We start from the raw sequence: 23,482 nt of genomic DNA on the forward strand, positions 1-23,482 counted from the left end.
CAAACGAAAACAGCACCCTCCCTGGCAGAAGAGACCCAGTTTCCTTAGCGTTCTGACTGGAGGCTCTGTTTGAATCTTCTTAAGTCAGAAAAGAGAAACTTCTTCTCTCTCTGCTGAGAGACGTCTCTGTGGGCCAAAGGGACAGATCACTGCCACTGAGTGACAATGTCGGCGTTTCATGAGATGGGAAAGGGGCATCGCTGGCGACCACACAGTGAGGAACTCAGAGTGCCCCGTGTCTTTTTCAAAGGGCCACATCCTCATGTGGCCACCTCTGGCTTTTCCCCAGCTGTCAAGGTGTTCCCTAAAAATCCCCAGGCCTCACCCTGAGCCCAGGGGGAAGCTGGGAACTCAACATTGAATTCTAAGACCTGTGTGTTCCACGAACATGTCATCTTTCCTGTTTCTAGAAACTGGAGAGAAGCCAGAGTTTCAAATCACTGTTTGTTTGGTTTTTTTTTTTTATCACCTTTGCAACCTCCCAGGTGACAGCATTTCAGTGTCTTGTTTGATCCATTTTTTGAGTCCCTTGGAGAATGGATGGGTGACATACCCCTTAGCTGGTCTTCCTGAAACCTCATTCCTCTTGGCTGTGCTTCAGAGAGGAGTTAGAGGCCCAGCCTTCCAGGGTTATGCCCCCTAAGGCGGGTCTGCAGTGACAAGATCCAGGGTATGGGGTTTGATATCAGCAACGATCAGCATCCAATCAGTATGGAATTACTTTCTGGCTCCAGCTGACCGTGCACTTTTCTTTGTGGCTGCAACTTCATTAAACAAGGGAGTGAGTTTCCAACAAGAAAAGGTCAACATTTCCATTCGGGCATTCAGACATCTCCAGGATGGGTCTGAGGCTTTAGAGTTCTATCGATTCCGCCATCCACATGCTGCGCACAGAACTCTGCCCAGAATAGGTCAATGGAAGCTCACCAGCGGGGCTATTTATTTTCCATTTGATTCACAGGGCTATCAAATATTGAAGTTGAAGGGGACTGAGGTAATTCCACTTCACCATCAATTTGCAAATGAGACTTGACTTTCACAGCTGATACATTACGGAAGCTAAAATTCAGGAAGAGCACTTTGAAATGACCAGGTTTTTCCCTGTGTTGCATTCGGTCCATGTTTGCCCAACGCCCACCCGCCATGAAAGCGCTACGGTAGAGGTCCCCAGAGGAGACACAGATTGTGTCTAACGGAAACCGTTGTGAAGAAGTGACATAGAACTATAAAGCGCTGTTGATGGGGGGGAGGGGTCTTGGATTCAGGACGTGACAGACTGGTAGCATTTGCACACACAGATGAGGGGTATTCTCCTGGCAGAAAGAATCGTCCATCCATGACTGGTTTACCTAAGTTACATTAACAATGAGAGCGACTCCCCGAATTAATTGCATGCTTTTTGTAACCTTTTATGGCATGCCATTGCATCCTGATAATGTTTTTATTTAAAGAGGCTATTTTTGTATTAGGTAAGTTTCTCCATTCCAGAGCTTAAGTTAGAGGATTGATGTTGTTTATCCATTTTTTTATGAATCCCATATTTTTAGAATTTTGTTTTTTTCTTTGCACTTTCCCTTTCTGATCTCCATAAGGTATGTTTGGCTGTCTTAGTGGATCACACCCACTAGACATAAAACACCCCCCCACAAAAGTATCAGCTTTTCTGATGTCTTAGAAAGCCTGTTCTCCGTGTTTTCCTATGTCTTTCCATTCCAAGATAATTTGCTTTGTTTTTAGACATACTTAATTAGCAGTGAATGTATCAACTTAACAGTGAAAATCATTCAATTACCTATAGTCAAATCACCCTAGTTCAAAGGCCATTTATAAGTCTGTTAATAAAAGCCTTCATTTTCCTTTGTAAATATGTTCACATCTGCAGCTTAATTTACATCTCCAGCACCTTGGTTAATTGATTTCATAGGTTTCAAGTTTGTTTGTTTTTTGTTTTTATTTTTTTATAAAGAGAGAAGAATCGATTTCTCCCTCTTTAAGTTTCCTTCTTCTTCTTCCTTTCTGAACTTTTCTCTAAAGATGACCAGATTTTGACTTCGCTGATTCAGCATTTAATATCTGTGTTTAATATAAATTATATACGCCATCTTTCCTTGAAAACAATGTATGAACATCCAGTGACTATATAAGGTACATGCGAGAAATCACTAAGTCTGCAGAGACGAGAGCCACGTAGCAGGAGGAGGGGGCTCTGGGCAGAGTGACTCCTCTGGTCCCTGCTGTACGGCTGTGGGTCACAGCAGTAACCGCTCCTTCTCCCCTTTGTGTCCGGACACTGGGCGTGCCTAATGCAGCCACGAGCTGGTCTCGACTGCTCCCCAAGGTCATGCTCCAGGTGTGCTCAGGAGCAGGTCCTCTGGCCTTTTCTGCATCTCATCATTTATCTGACCTTAGCTCACTGTGTGGCAATCACTCTGGGGAAGTCACCATTTGCCTGGGCAAAGCTGTGTCTTGATGGTGACTCCATGCATGCCCCCTCCCCCACCCCACGCTCCTCTGACTTTCTTTCCTCCAGCCCTGAGACAAGCTCCTTCCCTGAGGGCCACGTGGGGCTGCAGAGACATGTGAGCAAGTCATGCGAAGGTCGCCCTGAAAATTTTACTACATCGGAAGGACGTGCCGCCTACCTTTCCCCTCTGTGAGAACTCAGAAGATTCCCTCAGCCCGGTTCTTTCCTGCTAAAGATGTCTTCTTCCCAAGGTGCCTGATAGCTGGGGTACACATGGCGTTTCAGGAAACACAGTCCCCACCTCCATCTTCAGCACAAACAACAGGAGTGTGATCTGGCTGTGACTCCCAGGAGACCTCACCACAGTCCCAGACGTCGGCAGGCACATTTCTCCAAGTGTGAGTACTCCGCCTTACACCCCCACACGTGAGATGACCTCTACCCACCCGGTTCTCTCTGTCTCTCCTCCCTGACGGCTTCAGAAGATCTGGATGCCAACATTCTCCTCATCGCGATCAAAGAGAAAGCCAGCTTTGCAAACTGATTTGCTTACTTCATCCTGTCTCCCCAGAATTAGCCAGTGCTCATCTCTCTTCCTACTTTCTCTCTGTCCATATGCCCATCAGCCATGGACATACAAATTACATCTAGCAAACACTGCATGAGTACCTGTGATGCACCTGAAGTTGAGGAGGCACCATCGGTGGAACTGACTTTAATAACAAAGGTCAAAGGGAGGACTGTCCACAAGGAAACGAGTAGCCTACTTTGAATGGAGAAATGTGGGAGGGTGGCATGAAGGTGGTGTCACAGCCGTTGGCTCTAGAATAAAGGTGACTATCTGGAGATAACCACCCACTTATTAATTAGGTATATACCAGGAATAGTCTCTATTTGTACATTATTGATGTGATCTTATTTCCTGTCATCTGATCCCATTAATTCCCACCTAAAGAGTCTGGCATACTCTCTCTGTGTCTTAATATTTATTTTTCTAAGAATTCCCATACACTGCTGAAAGATGTAAGTGGATGAGGAAGTCTTCTTGCAAAGCAATTTGGCATTAATGGATCAAGCGTTTAAAAATGTTCATACGGGGTTATGATGAGCCAGCAATTTCACTTCCGGAAATCCATTTAAATGAAATAACCTAGGACAAGTGGGAAAATAAATACACATAATATATTTGCAGAAGTATGTTCATCATACTGTAGTTTCCCATTCCATTGATATATTAAAAAATAAAAAAAAAAAACCTAAATAGCTTCACTTCCGGGAATCCATTTAAATGAAATAACTTAGGACATAAGGGAAAATAAATGCACATCATATATTTGCAGAAGTATGTTTATCACACCGTAGTTTCCTATCCTATTGATATAATAAAAACGAAATAGATAAAGAAATTATTAAATGATAACATCCATCGGATGGACTGTTATGCAGCCATTAAAACAGTGCCTATGGAAAGCTGGTAACATAAAAAATACATATGATACAGTGCTAGGAGAAAGATGCGAGTGCGGAAAGATGCATAGATTATGATCGCGACCATGTAAAACTTGCACATGGTGAGGCCAGGAGCAAAAGGAGTGAGGGGCGGGAAAGGGGCAGAAATGCGGGCCGTCAGACTCAGGGTGGAGTGTCTACCCCTTTGTGTCCCCTTTCCTGAGCAGTCTGGGAACTCTTGAAGTGGAAAGGCGTTCTTTTTTGTTAAATACGATGTTTACAGTGCATTTTCCAAAATATTTTAATTATTTATTTGAGACAGAGGGGAAGGGAGGGAGAGAAACATCCATGTGTGGTTGCCTCTCATGTGCCTCCACCGGGGACTTGGCCTGGCCCGCCATCCAGGCACGTGCCCCAACTGGGAATCGAACCAACAGCCCTTTGGTTCATAGGCCGGCACTCAGTCCATTGAGCCACACCAGCCAGGGCTGCAGTGTATTTTTTAAAGGCATCTTTTAAACGAAATTTCTCTTCCTCCTTGCCAGAGCGATGTTTTGTGTATGAGACATCCAGCCGGACGTCTCCATTCGCCTCCCTTCATTATCAGGCTGGGCCCTCACTAATGTCGCGTGTGTTTGAGGCTTCTCAGTTCACATGGGCAGCATCAGACACAGAGGCCAGCGCGTTCCCTCGCTGGTCAGGGTCACTTCCATCCAGCCCACCCACAGAATACAGAATCCGGCTTATTTTAATGTACAGTAAACATACATATTTCTGTAACTTGCCCGGTGCTCTTGACCCGTGCGCTGGGCTAAAGAGAAAACTCCAATTTGTTCAATACAAGCTTTGTTCTAATCCAGCTGGTACTCCTGTCTGCCACTGTCTTTGGCACACCCCGTGGAGGCAGTGCTAGCTCATTCTGGAAGGTGTTGTGCCTTCCACGATCCCAGAAAAGCTTTGCATCAGGATTTCTGTAAACGCCTGCAGTGTGTGTTGAGCAGTGAGGGTGCGCTCTTCCCCCATTAGATGGCCTCTTTCTTACCTATAGGGCTGGGGTGCTCGCTGCTGCCCAGGTCTGCCGCCATCTGCAGCTCCCATGCGCCCTGATCATCCAGTATGAGCTAGGATAGTCCAAGGAACTGCGATTGCCCGACAGCCTCCGCCACAGTTTGCTGTGCTGCCTAAGCACGCGTACAGACATAACCTGAGGCTGGTGTCTTTCTGCCACTTCCTCTCTACCTCTTCTTCCTCTGGGAGAGCTCCAGCAAGTTCAATGTCACTGTGTGTAATTAATCATTAAACGGATATGAGTGGACTGCCTGCCACATGAAAAGAATAGTGCGGGCTCTGTGGGAAACTCAGGGAAAGAAAAATGGGTGCCCTCACCCTCGGGGACTGAGTCATCTAGCAAGGGAGATAAGATGGGTTTCTTTAGCACCTAAACCTAAGGCTTAGCAGGTAGGTGCTGCAGGGGAGGGGAGGAAGGAAGGAAAGAAGGAAGACTAAGATCTATTATGTGTCTTTCGTATGCTAAGCACATAGACATCTGCCACAGATAAATAAAGCCAAGGATCTGAAAGAACTCAATAAACACTTGCATATAAAGAACAGGAAGCTAAATGAAAACTGAGTCTGCGGGGGGAGGGGTGAATTTGGAGCAGAGTTGCAAACATCCAAAGTTAGGAGGTAGAAGTGTATGCAGATAAATCACAGTGGTAAGGTAAGCAAATTGAGACAAGTGTGGACGAGGCATCCACCACCACCCGATGTGACAGATTGTGCACTTGCAATGGGGAGACGGCCGTTCCAGGGCTTCGGGAGTGATGGAGTAAGGGACTCCATGGACGCTTTCCCCAGCAAAAGAACAATTTAGCCGGTGAAGTTATAAAATAGGACAAAACAAAAAGCAATTATTTAAAGTGTTTGGAAATTGTCCCAAGGACATTCTCGGGTGAAGAAATATGTATTCACGAAAATTTACTAAATTTCAGTAGGAAAGGCGAGAGTCTGTGGCAGGGGCACCCCAGCCCCACATTGTAGCAGCTCTGCCCTAGGCACTCTACTCCGGACTGTGCACCCAAGAAGGTGCAGGCGCCCCTGCCGCAGCTCACACTGTGGGTTAGCAGCCATCTAGGAGGGGCAGGCTGCCATCAGCTTGTATCCCGCAGCCCCAGTCCCAGAAGCCCTGTGCCCTGCTCCAACAGTGGCCTAGAGGTGCAAGGCTCTCTCCACCCACCCACCCCTCAAGCCTAGGGGGAAGACTTAACTTTAGAGGGGACAGATCAAGAGCACTTCCCACCCTGACCCTCATTAACTCCCCCTCACTGCCCCAGTCCACCCATAGGGAGGAGGTGCATGCTGGGAGAGGCCAGTTGGGAAGACCAGGAGCGCCCACCTCCCCGCTAATGGAAGACTGGTGTCACCCAGGGAAGAGTCGGTCACCTCCCCAGTCCCTGTGCAGTGCCTGGGGGAACAGCTGGCCTTGAGGAGAAGAGCTTCACACTCTGATACCTGGCCTATGGGTGCTGTGGCTGAGTAACTTGTGCCCTGCCCCCAATTCATATGTTAAAATCCTGACCCTCAAAGACCGTAGTCCTAGCAGGTGGGGCCTTTGGGAGGTGCTTCAGTCAGGAGGGCAGAATGGGAGTAGTTCTTCGGAGAATAGGCTGGAGAGAGAAGGCTAGCCCCTTCCACTGCTAAGGACACAGCGAGAAGATGCCATTTATAAATGGGGGCAGAATCCTCTCCAAACTCTGCTGGCACCCTGATCTCAGACTTCCAGCCTCCAGAACTGTGAAAAATCAATGTGTGTAGTTGATAAACTATCCAGTCGGGGCTCAGAAAGACGAAGACACTGACTGGGTGTTGTGAAAGCAAAGGAGGTCTTGGTGGAGAGCGGTTAAGGGGAGGCTCGTAGCTCCGTGGCAGAAGCAGATGGACAGCGCTCACAGAGTTTTCTAGAGAAAACCAAGAGACAGACACGGGAGAAGATCACAGTCAACTGTGGGAGGCAGGAAGGCTACGCACATGCCCGGGGCTGGACCTGAGCCTATTTTCCAAACTGCACACAGACCCATCAACATGGAGCAGAAACCTCTCGAGCACACGGAGCTTAAATACAACCTCTGACCTAACACCGACATGGGAACCGCTCGTAGAAAGCCAGGCTTACGGAGGACACCATGCCCATCCTTGTCAGTCTGGGGGACCATGCACGCCCCTGGCTGTGCCTTCTCAGGAGAGGCCAGACAGGGAACCCCCCACCTGCTAGCCCATGGCTGAATGAGGGCAGCACCGTGAACTCCTTACACTGTGACAGCAGCCTCCAAGCCATACACATCCAGTGGTCAAGGGTGAAAATATAAGTGGGCCGGGGGCTTTAGCACAACCTCTGACCAATAAGAGGCTTATGTGGGTCCCGAGGTGAGCACAAGCAGCCAGGCTAAGGGTTAAGAACCAGGGAAAACATTTGAGCAGGATAGCAGAGCCTGCACCAAACTCTGTTAGTATATAAAAAAAAATCGAGTTGTGTGTACACTCTAAATACATAAATTCTGTATGTGAATTATACATCAATACAGTTGTTTTTGCAAAGCAGGCTATAATTTCTGCTGGTTGCATTATAAGGTGGCCCCATAATTCACTGGGCCAGTGGTGGAGACCGATTGTTTTGGGGAAGGGATGATTAGGAAAAGTAAAATCAAGCACAGCCCTTTAATAACTACGTGTTAGCAGCAAAATCTTGTTCTGAAATCGGGGGGTTGAGACAAAGAAACACTAGTGTATTCCACATTTAAAAAATGTTCATTTTAGGAGAAATATTTCTTCTCACATTAATTATTTAGTTCAATGTCCTCTTGTATTTATGCGGTGGAAGAGAGGAGGGTCTGAAACTGAGGATGCCAAAGAGCACAGAAGAGATTCCAGAAGAGAGGAGGCTTTGGAGTGAGAACTAAAGGAGGAGGAGAAGATTGAGGATCAGGCAGAGACTTAGAACACCCCGGGCAAAGGGATCGGTAGGTCCAAGGACATCAAGATGCAGTCAAAGGAGCCTGGACTAATGTGAGGACTTCTAATAGGTCGGCGTTTCTTGGTGCCCAGAGGGGGATGAGCATGGAGGAGGCTGACTCAAAACCGTGGAAGGTCTCCAATATCTGGTTAGGGATTGGGTTGCATCCCATCCCGCACACAGCGCAGAGTCTTTGAGTTTTAAGCGAGGGGCAACCACAGCCAGACTTGCAATCCAGAAAGTCTCCCTGCAGTACAGTGGGGAAAGGACTGACGAGAATAGACTAGGGGTAGAAATAGTTCAGGAGGCTGTTTCAGCAGTTGCTTCACGTAAGAAAATTATCAGCCATTGTATGGAGAAGAGGCAAGACGCATTTCTCAGGTCAGAGCAATACTTTGGTGACCAATTGTGTACAGGAGGGAGAAACAGGAGAAAGGCAAGGTATGTCCCAAGTCAAAGGCAAGAGCTCGTCATAGCTGTGACCCGAGATCTGATGGACGATAAAAGTGAGAGCTGAGTAAGAAAAAGTATTAAAAGCAGCAAAACTGGAGTGACCCAAATTAGTTGCAAACTCACTGAGGTGTTTTTCTCCGGACATATCTTGAATGTAGATGACAGCAATGCAGCCCACAACAGTGCTTTGTCTCCCTCCACTCCCTTTACGTGTGGTCTCACTCCTCCCTCGCGTCTCTCTTCAACACGCACTGTACCCCATATTCCACACGCACCCCGGTTCCGCCCAAAGAGCCTCATTTCTTTTCACTCTCCCATGCTTCTCCTTGCGTTGTACCTCAGAAGCCTCCAGAGATCAAGTTTGGCCACGCGAGGTCTGCCTTGGGGCATGGCCAAGGTAAAAATAAAAAAATAAAAAAATTTAAAAAAAACCCTAAGTAGTGTCACAGGTTCGATTCCCAGTCATGGCATGCAAACCCAACATGCCTGGGTTGCAGGCCATGACCCCCAGCAACCGCACATTGATGTTTCTCTCTGTCTCTCTGTCTCTCTCTGTCTCTCTCTCTCTCTCTCTCTCTCTCCCTCCCTTCCCTCTCTAAAAATAAATAAATAAAATCTTTAAAAAAAAAACCTAAGTAAACAAAGACAGAACCTATTGACTGACATAGCACGGCACCAATTTGCTTTCACTGCACAGGTTTCGTCACACAGCTGCAACCACCCTCCCTGGACCTAGCTAGTGCTCCCAAGGCTCTGAAAGATGACCTGGGCTGGTCACAGAGCAAAGTCTCAAACTAAATTTAAGAACAGTGTCCACTAAGATGTGAGATCGAAGGCATCAGTGAGGGAGCACCCCTTTCCGCCCACATTAGGGACAAGCAGCACCACAGGGACCAGCCTGCGAGTCCCAGGGACCCCGCCCCAACGGGTGATGGGAAGATGCTTTTATCAACTGCATGAAGGGAGCCAGCAACCCTTCTGCACCCCCACAAATGCCAGGTCCACCCAAGAGTTATGAATGGACACACCAAGAAAGTGTCCTGTCTCACCCTGAGACCGAAGGAGACCTCCCCACTCGCCAGAGGGTTGGCACCGTCCTCAACTGTCCGTTTCCCCAATGTGAGTAGTTAATTCCTCTGCAGGAAGAGTTGGCCTCGCTGCTGCTCAGACTACGAAGCAGATGGAGTGCAGTTTATAGTTCAATCAGGAATCCAAATTAAAGTCATTGGCTTGTTCTTAATGGGATTAATGGGAGTTGAGGACTCTATCCTAACAGCTTGAGGAGCTGCCTGGCGTTGGCAGGAGGCCCGCCCTGTGTTAAGTGTGCCTAGGTACGCCAAGCGGCTCAGTCCCCGCCCGGTGGGGTTTCGGGCCCGGACCGGGAAGCCTGCTGGGACCATGGCACCGGAAGGAGGTGCTCTCCTTCATTAAGGCCAAAAAGTTCTGCAGCCTAATACTTACTTGTCCCTTTATTTTATCAAGCTGTAAGTTATATACAGTAAAATTCACACTTTTAAGTGCATAGTTCTGAGAGGGGTTTTTTTGGAAAAAAAGTACTTCTAGCATCTCCTTTCATGTTTAAAGTGGTCTCAGTTTGGACCGTCAGCTGATTATAAGTGATTATGTTAAGGTCATTGCTTTTCACTCTGAATGATATTGGAAGCCATGGGAGGTTTTAAGCAGAGGGGTAATATGATCCATTTATTTTTACTTTTTCATTTTTAAATTTGTATTCAATTTTTCAAACTAGAAAACCTTCACCCATTTATCTCTCTCCCCCCAACCTTTGCCTCTAGCAAACCACCAATCTGTTCTCTTATCTGTGAGCTTGGGGGGGGGGGGGGTGTATTTGTTTCTTCTTGTTTTTGTTTTTTTTTTAGATTCCACATATAAGGCATATAAGGGAGATCAGACGATATTTGTCTTTCTCTGTGTGACCTATTGTCCTTAGCAAAGTGCCCTCAAGGTCCATCCATGTTGTCACAAATGGCAAGATTTCATTTTTTATGGCCAAGTGTATTATTCATTGAAATAGTATTCATTGTGTATATGGAATATATATATGTGTGTGTGTGTGTGTGTGTGTGTGTGTGTATCACAGTATATACACCACAACTTCTTTATCCATTCACGCAGCAAAGGGCTCTTAGGCTGTTTCCGTATAGAAGCACTTGGCTATTGTGAATAAGGCTGTAATGAACATGGGGGGTGCATGTATCTTTTTGAAGTATTGTTTTCATTTTCTTTGGATAAACACCCAAAAGTGAATTGGTGGATTGTATGTAGTTCTATTTTTAATTTTTTGAGGACCCTCTATGTCGCTTTTACAACAGCTGCACCAGTTTACAATCCACCACCAGTGCACAAGGGCCCCTTGCCCCACATCCTCACACACGCTGGTTACTCCTCGTTTTTGCTTGTTTGTTTCGATGACGGCCATCCTGAAGATGTGAGGTGATACCTCAGTGTGGTTTTGATTTTATTCCTTTGGGAAAATGTCTATTTAGCTCCTCTGCCTATTTTTTAATCACTTTTTTTTCTCTGCTGAGCTGTGTGAGTCCTTTCATGTTTCAGACACTAGTCCATCACCAGACCCATGATTTACGTTACTTTCTCCCGCTCCGGGGGACTGCCTTTTCATTGCGTTCTTAGTTTCTGTTGCTGTGCAGAAGTTCGATGTAGTCCCGCTTGTTTACTTTTGCTTTTTTGATGCTTTTCCTTTCGGTGTCACTTATTTCTGCTCCTTTTGACACATAGAGACAGTCATGTGACTGCCACCATAATTAAGGTACAGAAGAAAATCCCTCCATCCCCCTGTGTAGTCAACTTCTTGCCCTCACCCCCAACCCTTAGCTAACGCCGGTGTCCCAGTTGTGTTTTTTGTACATGCAGGGAGGTCATAGAAGTGGAAGCAAGCACGTGCAGCCCTTTGAGCCTGGCGTCTCTCGCTGCACATAAATGCATCTGAAACTCACTTATGTTGTTAAGTGTATCGATGGTTCAATCTTTTTATTGAATGCACCACAGTTTATCCATGGGCTTTCACATCTTGAAAGAATTCTATAGTTGTGCTGCGACCAGGGCAGACAACTAATCTCTTATCTTTCCCCTTATTCTTGAACAAATAAAGGACGGTGCTTGAAAATTAAAAAGATTATACAGAGAAGATCGGACTGACAGCACTGTAGGTCGGCTAGGACAATGTCTGCGGTGAAGGCTGGTCAGAGCCTCTTCCCGCTGAGTGTGCCTATCTTGTCCTTCCCCTTCTTTGATCTCTTTTCTCTGATAAACCCATTCCATGCAGCCCAGTCGGGGCTGTCCCCTCTCACACCCGCTGTGCAGCCTAGACTTGTCCCACCGTCACCCCCTGCCCCTGTCCCTGCCCCTGGGATTGCTCAGGGTCGCCACATACTCCGAGGCCGCCTGATCTTCTCTTGGATTTTGCTGCAACCACCAAGAAAGGGGGGTTTTTCTTGTTCTCTGACCTAAGGAGTTTGGCACATTATGTAAACCTGGGGGTCTTGCAAGCTTTGATGATTAATTGTATGTGTCAACTGGGCTAGGCCACCGTACCTAGTGTTGATCACGCTAATTATTATTCATCCTTTTATTCATTCAACAATGATTTATTGAGCCTCCTCTGCCAGGCACCGGTCTAGATTCCGGTTGTGTGGAAGTGAACAGCGCGGAGCCCCTGCCCTCATGGAGTTTTCGTGCAAGTGAGACAGGGTGTTGGCATCAGAAACGTCCAAATCCAGAGAGAATTTTTATGAGTTTATTTAAGCCACACTGCTGACAATTGCCGGGAAGCCAAATCTCAACAGGTTGAGAAAATGGTCCAGAAAATTGCAGTTTTACCACTTATTTTATGCATCAGAATCAAAAGGGAAGACATAAAGGGATTACATGAAATCCATCGGAGACATATTAGGAAGGCAGGAGAAACCAGAGGGGGAAAACTCTGAGACTGGATACAAAGTAAAACAGACACCTACTTCTTTTACCTTGGTGGGTGCAGGATGGTTAATAGTCAGCGATGAACACAGTGGCAATGATAATGAGGGGCTCCAGGTCTGTGTTCTGGTGGGAGGTTGTGCCCTGAGGGCTCTGGAAAAAGGAAATTACCCCAACATTCCAAAGTATGTCATCAAAGATGCAAAAATATGATAGACAGGCTCAGTGACAGTAAAGATTGACCTTTGTGAACTGCTTTGAGTTAGAAAGTTTTAATTTCAGACCATCCTCTGGGGTTCCTTTCAGTCTCTGAGTTTGTAGGGCCCACCAGGCAGGCCTCCCCTGAGCTTGTCAGATCTAGAATGTGGCCCCTTTTTGGTGCACAAGGGGGCATGAACAAAAATCAAATGCACAGTGTCAGTGAAAATGTCAGGTAGTGGCGGGGGCAGGAAAAGAAAGAAGGGAGTTAAGGGACTAGACGGACACTCGGAGAGAAGCGGTGTTGTTTTATGTAACGTGGTCCACAAAGGCCTTTCCGAGGAGGCGGCATTTAAATAGAGCGATCGTGCACACGAAGGGAAAGGCGTTCCTACATCTGGGCAGGAAAAAATAACACCTGTTCAAGTGAGAACTGCCTCGCTGGCTGTTCTTGGACTCTCTGGAGTTCAAGTGTCCTAGAACCGAGAGTTGGGTCACAAGTAGGAGACTTGCATTTTCGTTCTAGAGCCTCTTCTTGGTCCCCTGGTTCTTGAAGCAAGTTAACTCGTCTTCTGGGACTTCCGTTCTCTCACCCCTAAACGGGCTCTTCGGGCACCACCCACGCTGCCCACACCCCTAGGGCACCACGGACTTCAGCACCACCCCCCTCCCCCACACACTCAGCCAAATCAACGTATTTGCCTGACACACGTACTATTTATATACTACTACTAACTTATCTTTAAATAGATCCTTTTTTAAAAATCTAAACAGATGTATTTTTAAAGGTTTCTATACCCAACTCCAGTGTGGGGGAGGGGCGGGGATTTCCCCACCAACGAATGATTGCGGGACACCAGCTGGGTGTGCCGCTCAGTTCTGACAGGACTCGGACCTGAAGGTGCCACCATATCCCACAGGGTAAAGGCTCCGTTCTACAAACCTGCCCCTGCCAGTCCAAATCCCGCTTGTCTCCTGTGCCTCTCTCTCCCTGGGAATAGCAGATCAGGGGTTGCAGTGCCCTTCTGCGGTTTGATTCCTGTGCTAGAGCAGCTCACAGAACTCAGGAACATCTTATTTACTACCTACTGGTTTGTTATAAAAGGGTGTAACTCAGGAACAGGGAGATGGAAGAGATGCAGACAGGGAAGGATCGTGGGGATGCCATGCTCTGTCTGTGTGAGCCACCCACTCCCCCGACATCTGGACACGCCCACCAACCCAGAAGCTAGAGCAGGCCAGCCTTTGGGGTTTCCTTGGAGGCTTCCTTGCACAGGCGTGATTGGTAAATCACTGGCTGCTGGTGATACGTGCAACCTCCAGCCCCGCCCCCTACATATCGGTCAGCAACCAGCCCCGTGCACACACGTGGCCCCCGCAGTCAGTGGTCATCGTATTAACACAGCAAGACACCTCCATCGCTCTTGTCACCAAGAGTTTTAGGAACTCTTCTGGAAAGGGGAAGAAGACCAAATATTTATTCCTTATTATAAGTTGCAATATCATAATTTTAAAAGGAATCATTATGTTATTACTATGAGTGGAAAACTCTCCATGATAGTGAAGAAAACTGCACAGATAAATACCTGGGAAGAAAACCATTGTATTAAATTCTAACTAGACATTTGCTGCTGAAGACTTTAATTGTGTGGCCTTATTTTCTTTTCCAAAATGAGAGTTTACACGAACTAGACGTACAGTCCCACACTAGGCCTTACCCAATTGGAGAGAGCAATAAAAACTTTACCAACACCAGTAACTGATCAAAATTTATTTAACGAACATCTATAGCAGGTACACCAGGCTCTGAAATACGTAGTGAAAAAGTGGAATACATAGTGAAAAATAGATTTACTGAAAATAAATTGAAAAGAGAAGAGAATCAGAACGTGATAGGTGCTCTTGTTAAAGAAAACGTCATTCACGGCCCTTGTTAAAGATGGTGGGCAAGGCACGCTTTACAGTCATGTGGCTCTTCTACAGCGGGTGTTCCAGCTGAGGAGAGAGGTGGGACACAACTCCAACCCCAAGGAGGACCAGTGGGGATTTACATCCCAGGAGCAGGTGGGAGTCAGAGGATGCAGAATTACTCAGAGGAAATGTCGGTGGTCAGGGGATTCTTGCTACATTGCCCTGACAGAAGTCTTGCAGAAGGCAGGCCAGCCAGGGTGATTAAGATAAGAGGCCAGAGAGATGCCAAGGGTGGGGATTTTCAGTAAACGGACTTGGCAGGACTCGCGCTCAAACTGGCTGCCGCACAGACCGAGAGGGAAGGCTGAGTTGGAGCCTGCTGGAACAGGGAGCTCAGGGGAGCCTGGTTACAGTGCGGCCCCAGGAGACAGGCCTCGTCTGTCCGTGAAGAATGACAGAGAACAATATGGCCGGCAGGGACTAGGGGCCACCTTAGCAGTGAAATGGATTGCAGACGGAGGGAGAATTGGGTGCAGATTACCTGCTTGGTAATTGAAGAAGGACAAAGGTTTGCCCTGGAAAATGTGTTATTATTCGGTGTCACTGAAAACCATTTCTTCCGACCACCAAAGAGGCAGAAATACACTTTCCACACTTGAAAAACAATAGTCTCCTGAATGAAGACTCCTCCTAGCCTAGGCCTGGAAGTTTCCGTGCTGGCGATGAGACTGCAGTGAGTCAAGGGGCTAGGCTGTGAGGACCGCTGGAGCTGCCGCCCTGACACGGCGGGCTGCAGGACCCACCCCCGAGAGGCAGCTTAAAGCCTGCCTGGCAGCTACGGGAGCAAAGTCTTCCAAGAGGCGAAGGAAGCCAGAGATTTCCTTAAATTTTCTTTGGATCTGAGGTTCTCTTCGGAATTATTTGCAGATGCTAGAAAGATCCAGTTTACAGCAGGAAAAAGCCCAGAGAAACAGCAAAAACAACAGTAAAATCATTCATTTGTGCGGCAAGTTATAGATTTAGTTGTTTTCCTGTTCTAGATCAATCTCTTCTAGAATTCTTGGGGGAGTGCCAGGCGGAGGTTGCCTGTGCCGCTGCACAGATGAAGCAAAGGACGCTCACAGGAATTAAGCAGACTGTCCAGAGCCAGCAAGTCAGATCATCTGATGGCACTCCAGTCTGCCTAGTGCATTGGGGTCCAGCTGGATCTGAGTGTGTATTAGGGGAACATCCAGGGAGGAATGTCCAATCCCATCAAATCTCGATGCAGAGCGTTATAAAGATACCGTCACAGCCTGGGGGTGGGGAGCGAGGTAAGGAAGCCAGAGGCATTCCCATGCATCTCTGGTAGTTTGGAATACTCTACAACATGGAACATGAAATGAAGAATATATTTATCTTTTATCTATTATACCTATATTCCTGCTCCGAGTGTTTCCTCTGCTCTGACTCCATGTTGGATCCCACAGAGGAAAAAAGGAGAGGTGCGTGCTGCCCAGGAGGGCTGATCGGGTCTGTGAGGTCTGCACCGTCGCATGGACCTCTTCACTGATTCATGAGAGAAAGAAATTTGAAAATTATATTTCCAAGCACTACTATTTCTTTCACATCCCAGTTAGTGCTTGAAAAAGAAAAGAAAGAAAATTATCATAGCATAAAATAATTTCCAATTTCCTGAGTGCTAAATGAAGCAAAAATGTGGTTAAATTACACTCATCAGAAATGTTATTTAAAAAGCATTCTAATGAAATTATATGTCTGTCTTCAAATCTAAATATTTTCAAAGAATTATGTTTATAAAAGGAGCACCATTGTTTCAACAAATGAGCAAAGATATATCAAATCTAAAATTCCTTATATTAGAAATGTCAGCGTCTGTGCAGTTCTTGACAAAGTGTAAATCAAAATTAATCTCAGGCTGCAATAAAGAATACAGAGCATTTATTTGAACAGGAGGAGCTGCAGCCCAGGAGACACAGACTCAGGTAGCAACCTGAACTCTTGTTCCATCGAGACCAAGGGGAGCTGCCTTTTCTAGTGAAAGTTCCTGTCCAGGCTCCCCATTAGGTCCACTTTATGTAAATAAGGTATCTAAATCGTGCAGTTCTGATTGGCGGGAGTAGATGCAAATGAGGATACAACCTGTGTCTCAGAACCAATTGGGTGGAACAGAGCTCTTTCTGTTGGCAGACAAATGAAACTGGGGTTTTCCTGAGGTGGCTGACTCAATTATGTTACCTGTTGCCGTGCCACTGTTATTCTACATATCATAGTGCATGTCAGTGAATTCATTGATCTGATCATTAGTTTTATTTAAAAAGAAAAATGTTTTGGTTGCAGGAAACTGCCATTAGCAGTTCCCTGAAACTAAGCTACCATGTGCTGTCGTCTTCTACTGTTGGCTCAGGAGAGAGAAATGGGATGGTGAACCGATGAGACTGGAAGAGGAAGAGGGAGTCAGGAGGTAGTAAATTCTTCCCTTACGTTTGTTCTGCATCCTGGGCTGGGAACAGAATATAGGCACGGACAGTATCATTTTTATCTTATGTCACGTGGTTCGCCTTCCTAGGAACTGTCAGTGGCTCTAGAAACACGAGCTCATCTATTCCTTACCACTGCTAGCAGCGTAGGAACTGTTATTTGCATTGAACGTTTGTGGAAAAGGAAGTTCAGAGCGATCAAGGCACGGGTCCAAAGTCACACAGCGACTAAGTACCAGAGCCAGGCTCCATACATAGGGATGTATTGAATGTGATGCCCAACAAGGGGTGTGCTGCTTTCACTCTTGAGCTGAAGATTTGAGCTCCTCACAGGGCGGACCTTAGACTAGTGTTTTGTGTGTGAGCCTGTGAGAGATGACCAAGTAATGGCAGTCACCCGATTCAAGTGACAGAGAACTATGAATCATGTTTAAAATGTATAACAACACCTGGAGTGAAGAAGGCCCTTTTAAGAAGATGGTAGCCTCTCGTCGTAAAAAATGACTAGATGAGTGAGCCTGCAGGATGCAAAATCAGTTCTGACTCCCCAGCCATTGGGACCCCAGAGTCTCCCGCCATTGACCACATTTTGTTTTTAAAAACACAATTTAAATCCCGTAAAGAAAATGAAACATCAAACTTTGTCTCCATGAAACATAATACAAAGAGCTATAAAATGCCTCATCAGTTTCTTTTGTATTTGATTGTCAACTTGCGTGTTGTGGAAAGATGCAGACCCCAGCAGAAACCAGGCACAGTCCTGTCCCGTGTGTTGCCTTGGACGTGGAGGGCGGGCTGGGCACTCAGATGTGTGATTAGATCTCGTCGTCCAGCTCTGTGAACGGCCACTCAGAAAATAAACTGAACCCACAGAGGCTGGGCAACGTCCATCCCGAGTTCTTACTGCCAGCGCCTCAGTGAAATCACTGACTGTGAAGGATACGCATTGCTGTTGGCTCTTTCATCTAAGTTTAAAGCGTAGGGCCCTTGACCACGTTTGGGGATGTGGGATTCTGGGGATGCTTCTGGGGGCTGCTTGGCCTTACTGGTCCACAGTGTCCTTCAGGGTAACGGGGAATGTAACACACACTCATTCTTGTCAGAAGAATGAGGTCAGTGTTTCGTATACAATACATTCTCTCCTACACAGTAGGAGCTCAAAGAAGTCTCACCAGTTGAAGAAAAGCATCAGTGCATTAATTACATTCCCTCCTTATTTTTCAATGCATTTGACATACAAGGATAAGGTTTATGCTTACTAATTATGCTGATTAATAAAATTAAATTCAGTGCTAGTCTTCAAACCCGGAGGCACTTACTTCTCCACTGAAACACTCGCTTACGGTTGGGGGTGAGCAGCAGAACCCAAGCGGAAACACAGTCACTCCTGAGACTTCAACCGCCATCTGACGCCGCCTACTCCACAAGCCCGGTCCCCCTTCTGTCGTGAGCGAGCAGCAAACCCCCGTTTCTGCCGAGCTGCCCAGCAGCTCAGACTCGCTGTCCCTTGGGCGCCCCCAGTGTACACACCCGATCCAAACTTCATTCACCTTCCTTCCACCAAAACCACTTCTCCATTCAAATTCACAGTCCCAGGTACCGAGATCACCATGCACTCAATATCTCAGCTAAGGAAGCCTAAAAACCCCACTGAAACCCTCTGATCAGTCATCAAATCCTGATAATCCTGCCATCATTCATTCTAGGAGCTTCAACTGTGCACCTGTTGGGTTTCAGGCACCATGTAAAGAACTGGGTGTACAACAAGATCCCTGCCTCTTGTGCTTTTTGGGGGGCCATTTTATAACTTTATTCGGCAATCAGCAGCTAGTTCTCATCCACATGAACTGTGTGTAGATTCTTCACAGTGGTGACAGGTACAGAGGTGACCAATGTTTGGAGCTCGTTTGGTAAATCTTCGTCCTCATCGCCTTTTCTGGGCAACCGCACCCGGATGTGGTAGGGACATTCCTTACTCCTTCAGCCCTGACAGCTGTGCTGAGCCTGGTGTCGGCGCCAACGTCTGGATTCCCGTCTCCTTCATGGTAAACTTCTGCATCTCTCTGAGTGCCTGAGGGGCATGCTTCTTGAAACCCAGTCCCTGGGGGAGCTTGTGGATTTCGATGGTGTATTAATCTCTGGTCACTTCCTCGTGGATGGCCGAACGGCCCTTCTTCTTCTCGCCACCTTTGTTTGCGGGAGCCATTTGGCTGGGCCCCCCTTGGGAAAGCAAGAGCGCGAGGTATTGTGGGAGAAAGCTGATCCCTGCCTCTTGAAGCGTACCTTCTGGTGAGGCCGTCAGACCCACAGACACGGTAAAAGTCAAAAAGCAAAGTAAGTTTAAAGAGTGGTGACTGATACAGGAGAAACCAACAAAGGGTGACCCACTTTGGATGGAAAAGGGGCCGAGTTTTAACTGCATGAGGACCCAACAGACAGCCGTGTGCCTTGGGCACAGGGCTCGGAGGGGAGACTGAAGTAAGATGACTCTGGAGAGGTTGGCAGGGCCCTGGTCAGGTACAGCAATGAAGTAAGAGAGCTGGGATTTACACAGAGCTGTGGGGTGTCAGTTGTGGAGCCGCGGAATCTGAGTTGTGTGTTCCTGTCCCCCCCCCGGCTTCTCTGGGAGGAGAGGTTGGGAGGTCGGCAGCCGCTACGAGGCTGCTTTGGTCTGACGGCAGTGCAGGCATAGAGAAGCCTGGCCTCTTTTCCATCGTCGGCTCACTGAACTATGTTACTCTCCCCTTGTATTGCATTTTCACTTCCATTAGACCCCCACTGCATTGCCTCTAGGTTCATATGCTTCCAGTCTGTCCTCCATGCTGCCTGCCAGGTAGACTTGGCCACTCTTCTGCTCAGAGACTCTAGCTCATTCCTCACTGCCCTACAGAGGTTCTCAAAGTTGTGAAGGGTGCTGCACAATTACCCAGGAGCAGTTTCCAACACTCCTGACCAGGTTCCACCTGACAACCAGAGTGACACTCTCTGGGCATCATGTGTATTTTTAATAAGTTTCTCCAAGGGATGTGGATAAGCTGCTCTCCTACCTTCCCACCATTCCCAGTAGTAATGGCCCGGGGGGTATAATTTAGCTCAATGCAAGATCTCTCCAGGAACTGCGGCAATTGGCCTGCCCTGCATTCACAGTCAACGTCTCTCCATCTCCTGTTGTAACTTTTGTTCCTTCAATCCCAAAGAGGAAATACCTGTTATTACGTTGTCCGGGGAGGCGGGTAACTATAGAGGTAAATAGGTGATTATAAGACAACAGTATAGATCTTTTGGGACAGGTTTTAGAAGATTGAAAGATCTCAAGGAAGGTAGCCGGATTCATTCTGCATCCTTAGGTAATTAGCACAGGGTCTGTGAAATAAGATTTTGATGAATGAATGAATGGATGAATGATGAATGCAATGGTGACAAGCAATCACCATTATTCAAGGACAAGAACAGAGCAGTGCTCCTTTAAGTTGAATTGCTGTCATAAAGCAGTGATTACTTTATATTGAAATGAGGAAGGACCACTTAAACTAAGATCATTTTTAAGGCAATATGTTCCAAATGAAAAAGGACTCCACTAGTCAGAAAAGACATTTTATTTCCAAGCTTCTAAGAGGGTTCTATGAACAATAGAGGCTTAAAATAAAAAAGAGAGAGAAGATAGAAAGAAAAACAAGTATTTTTGACTATTGAAAGTAGACAGCCTTTTTTTAAAAAAAATTTAAACATAAAAATGTGAAAACATATTTGTCAAATCTAATCCAAATACATTTATAGAAAAAGGATCATCCACGGTGACAGGGTTACTTATAGCTGTATACTTGTTTAAGTGCTATTCATACTCCTTTTGAGTTATTTCTTCATTTCAAATTCAATTGGAGAGCTGTGCAAATCTAGCAAAATATTCTTTGGATTACAAAAACTATATAAAAAATGAACAAAACCTGCAATTACGGAAGCATTGAGAATGTGCAATCCTTCACTGAAATGAAAGATTCCGAAGTGACACTGTCCACAGAATTTATCCCACTGGCGTGTTCAGACAATTTGATTTCAATGCAAAGTAAAGTGGAAGTGAGCGCTTTCACAGGAACATTTTTCTTTGTATGCATTTTGACTCAGTCATAAAAATAGTATGTAGCAAGATATCAGGAAATGCTTAAAAGAAATTTCCGCCATAAAGAAAACACATCAGTCTAAAAAGTGTCTGCAATCCAAGAGAAGGCGTGTGCCCTGTGTCTGGGGGAAGCACTGGCTGTAGGACGTGGTGTGGTCTGTCCCCGAGTATTGCTACATTTTGACCTTTGACCCAACTGAGCAGGGGAAATGTCCTTTCCGAGAAAGTCCCCGTCCCCAGGCAGCTGGAGGGGACTGCGGGAGACTGCGGGTGTTCTCACACATCAAACGCATCAAATGGCACTGACCCTCAGCATCCACCATGGTCCCTGCCCTCATTCTGGGCTTAGGGCCCAAAGCATATTGGAAAACAAAGGTGTGGAAATGAATTGCTCTTTCTTTTATCGAAATGTAAAACTCTGCCTCATTTTAAGAGAAGTTAAATTCCGGAGAAAAAGTAAGCAGTTTTAACTGTCAGAGTCACTATGATCACCTGGCAAGATGAAAGTAAGGAAGAATAGAATAACATTGGAGGTCTGATACCTACCCATGGCCAATTTATGTTTTTGACTCTCCAGACTCCCAACCCCCAGATGCTCAGTGTGGGGCGTACAATCTACATCTTGAACTTGAGAGTTCTGATGATTTCATTCCCTCGCGGACTCATCTCTCATAACCACTGAATTACTGATAGACAAGATAAATGCGTATCATATAACAAGTGTTGCAAACTCATAGACTGGGCTGGATCTTCAGCATCCCACTTTCTCAGATGTGTGCGAAGAGGAGCCAGGAAGCCAACACTGAGAATGTACAAGAGAGCTTTACACAATGTTACAGAATCTTATCTGAAAACACATTGGCAAAACAGACTGGATTTTAAATAAACAATAAAAGCAGCAGACTAGTAACAGTTCATAAATAGGGCTACTAAAAGACCACAATATCTTGAATTAGAAATATAAATGGGTCATAAGAAACAATTTTTCCAATGTTAAGAACCAAGCCCAGAATTAAAAAAGAATCTTTTTTTTTATTTCAAAGGTTGCTTCTTATATTGAAGCTCATATTAAAGCAACAGTACAATGTTCATAAAATATAAGTGTGATGCCGTAACATTTCTTACATGTCAGAATACTGATATTTGTATGTATACTAAAATAAGAACTTTAAAATTGTACAAATAGATACATTAAAAATGACATAGAAATAGGGCGCCTCTCACCGCAACAAGACAGTTATATCTGGCACGTATTAGTTTAAGATGAAAGGAGAAGCAAAAAGATTTACAAGAATCAGCAGTAACAAGATCGATGCTCAAGAGACAGAATTGTACATTGTATTGTACATACATCGCATGGGTGTAAGCTGGCTGGATATTATATATTTCAAGTTTAAAAATGCACTACATATAGAGTGTCCATAGTTTAAGGCGAAATTACAGCTCGGAACTGTTGTCCTTTCTAATTTTGTGGAAGCTTCTTTGACAAATTAAAAAAAAAGAAGAAGAAAGAAGGACTCAGATGTTCGTAACACAGAAACAATTTCCCTTCATTGTAAGTTCACCGTTAGACTTTTCCTTCACTTAAATACTTTGTATGCCAAGTGGTTTTCCTCCAGCGAAGCCGATAAACTTCAATATTTGCCTTTCCGCGAGAAACGGTACCTCCCAGTACTTACCACTTTGATGTCCTTGCAGGTTTAGTAAATGTATCCTCTCTGTAAAACTTTGCTTGTTCGAAATGAGCCTTTCCTTGATTTAAAAAAATACCTGTTTACATATCTTCTAGATTCTTCAGAACGCCAGACACAGTTCTTAAGGCCAAATTTGTATCGTTATTGTTAAGAGTCGTCATCAAAAGTGTCTTTGGAACCGTACAAGTCTGCCAGTTTCTTAAAACGAGGTCCCCAGTTCTGTAGGTAGTCGTAGTCCAAGTCTGAATCTGTGGTGGCAGACTCTAAGGAGCTCAGGGACCCGGCCACCGAGCCCCGGCCTTCGTAGCCGTAGATTTGGATGGAGTCATACGGAGGGGCGGTCGGGTCGTTATCCGCCTCCTGTATTCTCGTGTTGATGAAGTCGTCCACGTCCACGCTGTTGGGCGCTGGCCGCAGCCCGGGCCGCGGCAGGTACTGGTACTCGGGTTTGATGTCTTTGCGAGGGATAAATCCGTTGATGCCGTCCGGGTTCTGCAGGGTGGCGATGTCGAAGGCTTCGGTGTCTTCCTCCCCACCCCCTTCATCGTCGTAGGTAATGATGTTCTCTCGGACGTCTTCCTCTTCAAAGACGATGAGCGGTTCTTTCTTTTGCCTCCTCAGGGTCACAAACAAGACTACGATGACTGCCAGGGCAGGAAAGGAGAGGGGGAACAGGTTAAGCCCAGTATTCCCGGACTCCCCTCCAGGGGGAGGCCTGCTGGCGTCAGGCACAGGGCGCATGCGCGCGTCAGG

At 46.2% G+C, this 23,482-nt stretch overlaps 1 protein-coding gene and 1 pseudogene across 1 annotated transcript in view; both read right to left on the reverse strand.

Annotated features, from left to right (window-relative positions):
• Positions 1-18,745: 18,745 nt before the first annotated feature.
• On the reverse strand, positions 18,746-19,162 carry LOC114488457 (annotated as a pseudogene).
• A 2,885-nt stretch (positions 19,163-22,047) lies between these two features.
• The window catches only part of CDH11 (cadherin 11), a 136,005-nt gene continuing 134,570 nt past the window's right edge, over positions 22,048-23,482 (reverse strand). Inside the window, exon 13 of the mRNA XM_028501686.1 lies at positions 22,048-23,373. Coding sequence (XP_028357487.1) covers positions 22,877-23,373 — 497 coding nt within the window. The 3' untranslated portion in view covers positions 22,048-22,876. The remainder of the gene's footprint in view (positions 23,374-23,482) is intronic.

Source organism: Phyllostomus discolor, chromosome 12, assembly GCF_004126475.2.
Source record: "Phyllostomus discolor isolate MPI-MPIP mPhyDis1 chromosome 12, mPhyDis1.pri.v3, whole genome shotgun sequence".
Lineage (NCBI taxonomy): Eukaryota > Metazoa > Chordata > Mammalia > Chiroptera > Phyllostomidae > Phyllostomus > Phyllostomus discolor.